Source organism: Dromaius novaehollandiae, chromosome 4 (assembly GCF_036370855.1).
Source record: "Dromaius novaehollandiae isolate bDroNov1 chromosome 4, bDroNov1.hap1, whole genome shotgun sequence".
NCBI classification, from domain to species: Eukaryota; Metazoa; Chordata; class Aves; order Casuariiformes; family Dromaiidae; genus Dromaius; species Dromaius novaehollandiae.
In genome coordinates, this window is record NC_088101.1 from 5,629,546 (window position 1) to 5,638,812 (window position 9,267).

Consider the following 9,267-nt stretch of genomic DNA (forward strand, 5'->3'; position numbering starts at 1 on the left):
GGGGATACCAGGAGGTGCCTGGGGAAATGAGGGGGCACCCAGAGTTGCCCGGGGAGACCAGGGGGAACTGGAGTGAGAGGGCTGATGGGGTGGGACTAGGACTGGGGCTGGGAGGGGCCCCAGGGGGAGCAGAGGGACCGAGGGGCAAGTGGGGGTGCGGGGAGCACTGGGGCTACTGGGGGGCACTGGGAGGTGCCTGGGGACTCCGGGGTCACTGGGGACACTGGGAGGCACTGAGAGGGGCCCCGAGGGGGCAGCGGGCAGGGCTGCTCCCCAGGGGCATGGCAGGACCGCGGGTGCGGGGGGGGCGCAGCGCTGGGGCCGGGCACGGGCAGCCCGGTCCCGCGGCGGGGGAGCGGGACTCACCGGTCGCCCCGCACTGCCGGCACGTCCCACTGGTCGCCCCGCACTGCCGGCAAGTCCCCTGCAGCGCGCGCGGCCTGGCCGAGGACGGCGGGCTCGTGACACAGGCCGCGGCGGGGCCGTTGCCAGGGCCGGGGCCGCTCTGAGGCCCGGAGTGCGGGGGCGGGGCCGGGAGGGGGGATGCTCTAAGGGGTGGTGCCAGGACTGTGGGGCGGGGTCAGGGTGTGTGCGCGGCCGCGGCGGGCGGGCAGCTCAGTTTGGTGCGTCGCGGCGGCCTTCGGCCTTCCCCCTCCGTTTCCCTTGCTCCTTGTGGAGCTGGGCGCTCGAGGCCGGGAGGGTGGCGGCGGCCCCAGGTGAGGAGTAGGGGGGGCTCGGCCGTGGGGGAGGGGGCGTGGGGGAGAGCCAGGGCTGGGGCTGCCGCGGCCCGGAGCCGCCCGGGACGGGGCCGCCCGGGCTGGGGCTGCTGTCCCGACCCCGCACACAGGCCGGGGGGGCGACACGGGGTCGAGCCCGGGGCTCCGGGGCCAGACCTGGGGCAGGCGGGGGGACCCGGCTGCTCCTGGTGCTGGGAGCCCGGGCTGAGTCCCGTGGGCTTGGGCTCGGGACCAGTGGCCGCGACATGCTTTTGGGGACTTGGAAACAGAGGGGAGGTCGCATGTTTTGGGGTGTGCAAAAAGAGGCCACATCCTGCGGGTTTGGGGGCTGGAGGCTGTGTGTTCAAGCCAAGACCAGGTGCCCAAGCCCTGCGTCTCTGAGCTCAGAAGCAGGGCTGAAGCCCTGTGGTTTTGCACCAGCAGCAGAGGCTTAGCGCGCCATTTTTGCGGTTGGAAGCAGAGGCTAAAGCCTGCGTTTTGGGGGGCCAGAAACAGGGGCTTTCTGTTAGCTGCTTGTGTGGTTGCAAACTGTGAAGACTAAGGCCTACGTTTTGGGGGCCTGAAATGGAGGCTTAGTTGGCTGTTTTTAATTCTCAAAGCAGAGATGAAGTCCTATGTTTTTGGGTCCAGAAATGGCGACTAAGTCATGTGTTTCTGGGACTTGGAAATGGAGGTGAGGCTGACTGTTTTGGGGGGCTACAACCAGAGGCAGAGTGCTGCATTTCTGGGCCCACAAATGGAAGCTTAGTCCCTGTTTTCAAGCACACTCCCCTGTTCTCGAGGCCTGCATTTGGGGGTCCAAAAGAGAGGCTAAGTCCTGTGTTTTGGGGGCCACAAATGGAGGTTCAATGTGCTGTTTCTGTGCCTGAAAATGGAGACCAAGTCCTGTGTTGTGGGGACTTGGAAAAAGAGGTGAGTTTGGCCATTTCCAGCCCCAAAGTGGGGGATGAGGGGGCCCTTTTTGGGGTGGGGGGAGGCAGAGGGCTGGGGGGAAGGGGCAGGGTGTGTGGACCCTCCTTGAAAGGGGGGGGTGCAGGGGTCTGTCTGCGAGTGCCCCAAGGGCAAGGAGGCTGGCATGCACCAGCCCAAACCTTGCATCTGAGAGTTTCTGGCACAAAAGCAGGGGTTTTTTTTCTTTTTTTTTTTTGGGGGGGGGGGGGGGGGGAAACACCAGTAGGCATCATTGGCCAAGTCCACTGTTTATGCAACACTCATCCCCTCCTTTCAACCCTAATTAACCAGTTAGCTTATAGGTATTGAATCAAGACTGATCACTGAGTCAATATCAATTCAATAGACCTAAGCAAACTGCTCAATTAGTTCAATTAGCCAACAGTGATTCAACATATATAGAAGCTGATCAGTTAGCATTTACACAATACTTTGAATACTAAATAACCAATTACCTTACAGATATTGGAGTAATATTAAGCAACTAATTAGTCAACACTGATTTCATCTACATCAGCTAAGGCTTCAGTACTGATCCAATGCTAAATGATGACATCAGTCTCCAAGCTGTGACAGTGATTGATTTATGGCCCTGTCAATATTTTCAATAATAACTAACCAATTAGCTTATAGATATTGAATCAGTTTGAACTAGTGAGTCAATACTGACTCCATATACATGAGCTAATTGCTGAATACTCATTAAATGTACCTGAGCTGATTAGTCAACACTGATCCAATGTACATAAGCTAATTAGCCATTCAATATTAATGAACTAATTAGATTCAATATTCCTGAGCTATTAACACTGATTCAGTATTCCTGAGCTACTCACTACTGAGTCAGTGTGCCCAAGCAAATTAGTCAGCATTCATTGAATATTCATAAGTTTATTAGTCAGCAGTGGTTCAGTATTCATAACCTCACTGCTGACTCCTCATTCAATGTACAGAAACTCATTGTTCAACACTGATCCAATATTAAAGCACGACATCAATCTCCAAGCTGTGACAGTGATTGATTTACAGCCCTGTCAATAATTTCAGTAATAATTAACCAATTAGTTAATGCTGATTCACTACTATAAGCTAATTAGTCAGCACTGATTCCATATACATAAGGTCATTAGTCAACACTGGACCAATGTACATAAGCTAATTGCTCAGTCCTGATCCAACATTAAATGCTGACATCAATCTCCAAGCTGTGACTGTGATTAATTTATGGCCATCAGTACTTTCAGTAATAATTAACCAATTAGCTTATCGTTGCTGAATCAGTATGAACTAATGAGTCAATACCGATTCAGTATACCTGAGCTGATTAGTCCAATGTACATCCAATGTACATAAGGTAATTAGCCAACATATATTGAATATTCATGAACTAAGTAGTCAACACATTCAGTATTCATAAGCTACTCATACTGAGTCAGTGTGCACAACCAAATTATGAATATTCAAAGAATGTTGACTAAGTTCATTAGCAGTAGTTCAGTATTCATAACCTCATTGCTGACTCCTCAATGTACAGAAACTGATTGCTCAATACTGATCCAATATTATTAAAGCATGACATCATTTTCCAAGCTGTGACAGTGATTGATTTATGGCCCTGTCAATATTTTCAATAATAATTAACCAATTAGGTTACAGTTATTGAATCAATATTAACTAATTAATTAACACAGATTCCATGCACATAAGCAAGTTGGTCAACTTCATTTAATATTCACAAGCTCATTAGTCTACATCATTCAATGCCCAGGAACTTGTCGCTCGTCCCCAGTTCAATGTTTGTGCGCTTGTCGTTTGCCTATGGTTCAGTATTCGTGCACTGGTTGCTTGTCATCATCCCAACGCCCCTGTGCCAGTCGCTCACTGCCCCTTCCCTGCACAGGGGCTTGGGGCTGCCCCAGCGGAACCCAGTGACCCCCTTCCCCAGAACAGCAGCTGATTCCCAGCTGGGTCACTCCCGCGGGGCCCCGCGCTGGAGGGCAGGAGCCGGCAGTGGCTCCCTGGCACAGGCATCACCCCGCGCAGGCTTTTCAACGGTGTCGGTGGCTGCAGCAAGGCCTCATCCCCGGTCTCAGCCCACGCGGTGCTCCGGTGTGGCTGCCACTGCTCCAGCTCTTGCTGCCAGTGGTGGCAGTGCCACGGCCCAGCACCTGGTGCCTGCTCGGCCCCATCCAGTGACTTTGACACGGCTGCAGCTCTCTCGCCCAGGGCCTGCTCAGCTTTGTCCAGCTTGGTTGGTCCTGGCCGCTCAGTGCGGCTGCAGCTCCTCAGGCTCTTGCTTGGCTCTGCCCGTCTGTCCCAGCCCCAAGGCTCCCGGCTCCTGCAGGACAGCAGCGGCTCATGGGAGCACTCGCAGCCCCGTCCGGCTCTGCACCGGGCCCAGCCCGGGGCTCCCCCACAGCACTCCAAAGGGCCACTGGGCCCCACCACCCTCTGGGCCCTGCTGCCCTCCCAGCCCCACTGCTGCCAGCCTGGGGGTGTTACCGGGCTCTCAGGGCTGCCCTGCCTGGGGCAGGGGGGTGATGGGGGGGGCCCCGCAGCTCCCCGGCCCCAAACCCTCCTCGGTGCGGGGCCAGGCCTCTGTTCCCTCACTGCCGCACGGACAGACCCGGGCCTCTCCGCTGTGACCCCCAGGTTCCCTCCCGGCGGACCTGGAGCTCCATCCCGCCCCCAGGTACCTGCTGCTCCTCCTGCTGCTGCCGGCCCTGCCTCGCCGGTGCCGGTTCCGCCCGGCCCGGGGCCGCCGCGCAGCTGCCGCCGCGCAGCTGCCGCCCCTCAGCGGCGGCGCCTGGCGGCTGCGGGGAGCGCTGCAGGGCCAGGGCGGGGGTCCACGTGGGTCGGGATCCGCACAGGGACCCCCGGTGCGAGCGGGCACCCGCCCTGATCCCCGGCGCAGGAGGCGCAGGAGCCCCCACGATCTCCCCGTTCCCCTTCTCCCTGAGCAAGGCCCTGCTGTGCCAGCATCCCTTGAGTGGCCCCATCACCCCCAGGACCAGCTGCTGGGCGCAGAGTGCCCCCCCACCAGCCAGCACCTCGGTCCTACTGCTCCCCTTGCCGTGTGGCCACCAACACACGGACATCACCGTGCTTTCCATTGCTCCTTTATTAGAGCCAACATGAGCTGCAGTCCTTGCCCGTCGCGCCAGGCAGCGCTGCTGCGTGGGACCCGCCTGCGGGTACCGGGAGCTGCTACGGGGAGAGGGGCCACCGTCAGTGCCAGCACCCCCAGGCACCTGGTGCCGGCCCTCCTCCCAGCCCCGCACACCCTCACGCGACGTCCGTCTCCAGCACATCCTCGCTCTTGGCAGGCCCAGGCTTATTCAGTGTCTCCATTTCTTCTTCCTTTCTCTTCCGACGTTGCTTCCGGTAGCGACTTGGGGAAAAAAAAAGCAGTAATATTTAGAAAAAAAAACAGGCTCCCACATGAACCAGGTGGCTCACACTGAAATGTGCCCCAGCACTGCAGGATTTGCCCCCCCCCCGCCCACCCCAGCTGGGCTGGGGCTCCCCCGTGCAACACCTACCGACTGCAGAGGCAGGCACAGATGACAAGGACAACAAGGGCGGCACCGGCCGCGATGAGGGAGATGATGACAATCTGGCCCCGGTCACCTCGCAGGTAGAAGATGTCCACCCTCTCGCACCGGGCACCTGTGTAGCCACGCTCACACCTGCAAAGAGCGAGGGGGCAGGGAGGGTGAGGGTGCCAAAAACTCACCAGGCACTCCCCTCAAAAGCACTTGCCCCCCCCCCCAGCCCGCCTCGCTCACACGCATGCCGGCGCCTGCTCGGCCACGAGGAAGCGGCATCGCCCTTTGACGCAGTAGTGCTGGTACTCCTCCGGGCACCGGGAGAAGTGGCCCCGCCGCCGCAACTGTGGCACGCCGCCTGCAACAGCACCCAAAAACATCCAAGGCATTAAAAAACAGACATTTCCCCCGCATTGCAAGGTTGCTTGCCCCCCACACACACCCCGGCAGGGTTTTTCCTCGCCTCTCTCTTGCTCTGGGAAGTGCCGCGGGGGACGCTGCAGTTTCGCTAGACAAAATACTCTCAATATTCTCCCTCTCCCCCACAGGGCTATATCCAGGAGATGAGCAGCACTGTCCTAGGGAACAGAGCTAAATAAATAACACCTGGCAGGAGTCCTGGGTTAGGAGCTGGGCACACGGAGCGCGCTGCCAGCAGCCGGGTCGGGTTCCCCACGGCGGTGGATGTTTGCAGGAATGCGGGGAGCTGGGCCAGCGCCCAGGGGCGCCCTGCAGGGCCAGGTAGCCCTCATCAGCCCAGCGAGTGGCACACTGTGATTTTGCTGCCTGGGCCATGGGTGCTTACCGGGGGACAAGCTGCCCTGTGTTACCTGTGCAATTTTCTGGGGGGCCACAGGGCAGGCCGCCAGCCGTCACATTGGCATCGGCACCCACACCGTCAAAAAGCACCAGGCCTGAAATGGAGAGGAGATGGATGAGCCGCCCCCACCCCAGCGCCCAGCATTGCTCCCGCCCAGAACAAGCCCCAGCATGGGGCACAGCTGGCACTTCCCTCCTGCCTATATATAGCCAGGGAATACGCTTTGGGTAGTGGGGCTGGAAGCGCCGCCAGCGCTGCATCTCCGACATCCCCACGCGGCTGCCACAGAACGCCGCTCCCGGCAGCTCCCAGCAGCTCCCAGCTCAGGCAGCCAGTGGCCTCCCTGCGACTGCATGAGATCCAGCGGCCACCGGCAGTGTCGCTGGGCGTGAGGATGACTTCACCCACTTCACAGCTCCGCACGGAAACATCCACGCCAGGAACATTTTCAGCCCCTGATTGGAAACAGATGCTGCCAGCACTCAGCCCTCTGCAAGTTTTCACGGGGTGGCAGTGACAGGCAAGCGGGGCACAGGGCACCTCCCGCCGTGGCAGGGGCACCCAAGGGTGCTGGGTGTCGCAGCCTGAAACCAGCCCAGCAGGCACCTCCCGTGCAGGCGCAGGTTGGGCAGGTTTTGCTGTGCGCACGGGCCGGACTTGCCAGCGGGCCAGGCCAAGCCAGTCCCGTGGGAGGGGAAGGCTTTGCAGCACACCACCGGCAGGTTTCGGGGACCAAGCGGGGCAGCAGAGCCGGAGGCCCCTGCCAGCGGCACCCGCGAGCGAGGCTGATGTGCAGCCCTGTGCACCGTCTTTGAGCACCGGCAGGAGGCAGCTGCCAGCTCAGGGCTGTGCGGCTTCTCCAACACTTGCGAAAAGCCCTGCATTTTTTGGATTGCAAACAGCATTGTAGACCACTTGCTTGTATTTCCCCTGAAGCCAGCCAAGCCAAACACCACCTTAAGCAATGGGCAATGGGATTTAAAGACAGCGTGTTTTTCCCTACCCTGTTTGTTTACCAAAGCAGCATTGATTTGACAGGGTCTTGGGGCTGCCAAAATGTCAAATTCCTGCAGCAGGGAGCTGTCAGGTTCCCCCCCCCCCCCCCCGGTGTGGGGACAGTGGGACAGGGCCCAGCCACGATGGCACCTAGCTCCGTCCCTGCACTCCTGCTGCTTCCCGCTTCAGCACGCCAGTGGTCCCCGCACCGCGCGGGCCTGGGGCTTTATCCCTTCTCCCACCCCAGCACCACCTGTCCCGGAGGGTGGCGGTCCCGGCAGAGACCCTGGGCACAGCCCCCAGCACCCAGGGGTGCCCCAGCCTGGGTGGGCTTGGTGCAAAGCACTCACCTGAGCCAGTGACGAGGAGCATTGCCAGGGCTGCGCCCTTTGGGAACAGGGTGCCCTGGGGTGGGATGCGGGGGGGGGGGAGGATCGGGGTGGGATGGAGGGGATCCCCAGGAGGGGATTGAGGCGGGGAAATCAGGGTGGGACAGAAGGGAGTACCAGGATGGGATGGGGGGGAAGAGGGGAGAGCACCGGGATGGGGGGGGGGGGGGGGGAGGATCAAGGTGGGACAGGCGAATCCCTGGGATGAGACCGAGGGGTATGAGGGTGGGACAGCGGTGAGGACTGGGGTGGAACAGGGGGAGCCCCGGGCCGGGCCGGGGAGCGCCATCCGCTGCCGATGGCAGAGCCCGCCGGGCCGGGCCCCCGGCGCTTACCCGAGGCGAGGGCCAGGCAGAGCAGCAGGGTCCCGGCGCCGCCGCCCGGCGCCGCCGCCACCGCCTCCATGCGCGCCGCCGCCGCCGCCGCCAGCCCCGGTGCCCGCCCGCCGCCGCGGCTCTGGCGGGGCGGGGCGGCGCGGCCGGGGGCGGCCCCGCTGCCGCCCCCCCCCCCCGCCCCTTGGCCGGTGCCCCCGCGGCGGGCGGGCACCGGGGCTGCGGGGCGCCGCGTCCCGCTCGGGGCCGGGCGGGCCCGCCCGGAGGAGCCGGTACCAGGCGCGCCCTGCCCCAGGGGAGCCGGTACCGGGCCCCCCACGGGCAAGGCTCCGTCCCAGCCCAGGGGCGTCCCGAGAGGGGCTGCTGTGGCCGTGACTGCGGAGCCAAAGCTCCACTCCCCAGGGCTCCTTATCCCTCCCTGGGGTCTTGGAAAGGGAGATTTATTCACGGCTATCTGCTAACGAAACATCCTCCCCGCGGCCCGGCCCGGCCCGGCCGGGAGTCACGGCAGCTCTGAATTATGCTGCGGGGGCTCGTGACTTGGCACACGCGTCCTGTCCAGCTTGGGTGGGTGATTTCCCCCCCCCCCCCCCCTTGGGGGCAACTGGCTCCTTCCTGCTCCCTAAGCTGGGGCTGTCGGCAGAGGGCAGCCCTGGGCGGGGGGTCGGCGAAGGTGGGGAGACGCGAGCGGCTATCCCCCCTCTCCCCCGGCTGGCTGCATGCCAGGAAAGAAGCAGCGACCTCAGGCCACGGGTGATGCAGCCGCTGGTGGCTGCCCAGCAGAGCCACTGGGCCACCAGCCAGGGTGTGAGGCCCTCCCCTGCTCTGCCAGTGGAGTGGGCAAATGCGGAGCAGGGCCCAAAGCAGAAAAAGGGGGTGAGAGGAGCATTTTAAAGAGCTCCTAAAAGAACTAGAGAGTTGCAGGTGTGTCCCCAGACGTTGCCAAACGCTTCCTAGTAATAATGGGGAGAGACCTCCGGGAAGCGACCTGTCCTGGGGCAGCCACACAGATGTGGCCATCCAGATGTGCCCAGCGGGTGCACCCGTGCAGATGTGGCCGGCAGGTGGCAGCTGGAGCCCATGGATGGCACCAGGTCCCGGCAAGCAAGGCCTGGGCCAGTGCCAGCTTCCCAGCCCGACCTGGCTCCCAGCGCTGAATTGGCACCCCGGCATGATTCAAGAGCTCCATCAGGAGCAAGCTGTCCTCAGACTTGCCTCCCTCCTCCAAAACTCTTCCCTGTGGCTGAATGATGGGCCACATTTCACTGCAGGAGGCTGAAATGGGACCAGTGGAACTGGGCGGGAGGAGAAACCTGCGGATTTTGTTCAAAATATATAGCTTGAATATCAGTCCCAAGCCCCCTAAAAAGCTCACTTTGAGCCTGGCAGCATGCACAGGGTTGCCTGAGCTTATCACCTGTGTCCAGCACACACCCCCACACAGCCCCCAACCCCGCCAACCAATGTCACTGTCAGTCCTCAGCCCCAACTCAT

General features: G+C 61.2%; 1 protein-coding gene and 1 long non-coding RNA gene across 5 annotated transcripts; one reads left to right on the top strand and one right to left on the bottom strand.

Annotated features, from left to right (window-relative positions):
• Positions 1–588: 588 nt before the first annotated feature.
• On the top strand, positions 589–7,058 carry LOC135328077 (uncharacterized). The gene is made up of 2 exons (XR_010388803.1): positions 589–716; positions 5,785–7,058. It is a non-coding gene; the product is annotated as an uncharacterized LOC135328077 (long non-coding RNA).
• Positions 3,396–7,901, bottom strand: BTC (betacellulin). Of its 4 annotated transcripts, none has more exons than XM_026120259.2 (5): positions 6,067–6,325; positions 5,477–5,594; positions 5,231–5,377; positions 4,972–5,079; positions 3,396–4,026 (listed from the first exon to the last, which is right to left on the bottom strand). In XM_026120259.2, the coding sequence occupies exons 1-4, from the start codon at positions 6,323–6,325 to the stop codon at positions 4,974–4,976; spliced, it is 630 nt and encodes a 209-aa protein (XP_025976044.2). In that variant the 3' UTR covers positions 3,396–4,026; positions 4,972–4,973. The 4 variants fall into 4 exon arrangements, with proteins under 4 accessions (XP_025976044.2, XP_064366342.1, XP_064366341.1 ...); XM_064510272.1 differs by lacking the exon at positions 3,396–4,026 and adding an exon at positions 7,777–7,901 and having other exon boundaries at positions 4,792–5,079; positions 6,067–6,150; XM_064510271.1 differs by lacking the exon at positions 3,396–4,026 and adding an exon at positions 4,792–4,892.
• Positions 7,902–9,267: the final 1,366 nt, after the last annotated feature.

Excerpts from the sequence above, each read along its gene's own strand:
- BTC (XM_026120259.2), bottom strand. The coding sequence starts at position 6,325 with ATGTCGGAGATGCAGCGCTGGCGGCGCTTCCAGCCCCACTACCCAAAG. Across the intron at positions 5,595-6,066 it reads CCCCCCAGAAAATTGCACAG|GCGGCGTGCCACAGTTGCGG; the intron begins GTAACACAGGGC and ends GTGCTGTTGCAG. Across the intron at positions 5,080-5,230 it reads TGTGCCTGCCTCTGCAGTCG|TCGCTACCGGAAGCAACGTC; the intron begins GTAGGTGTTGCA and ends TTTTTCCCCAAG.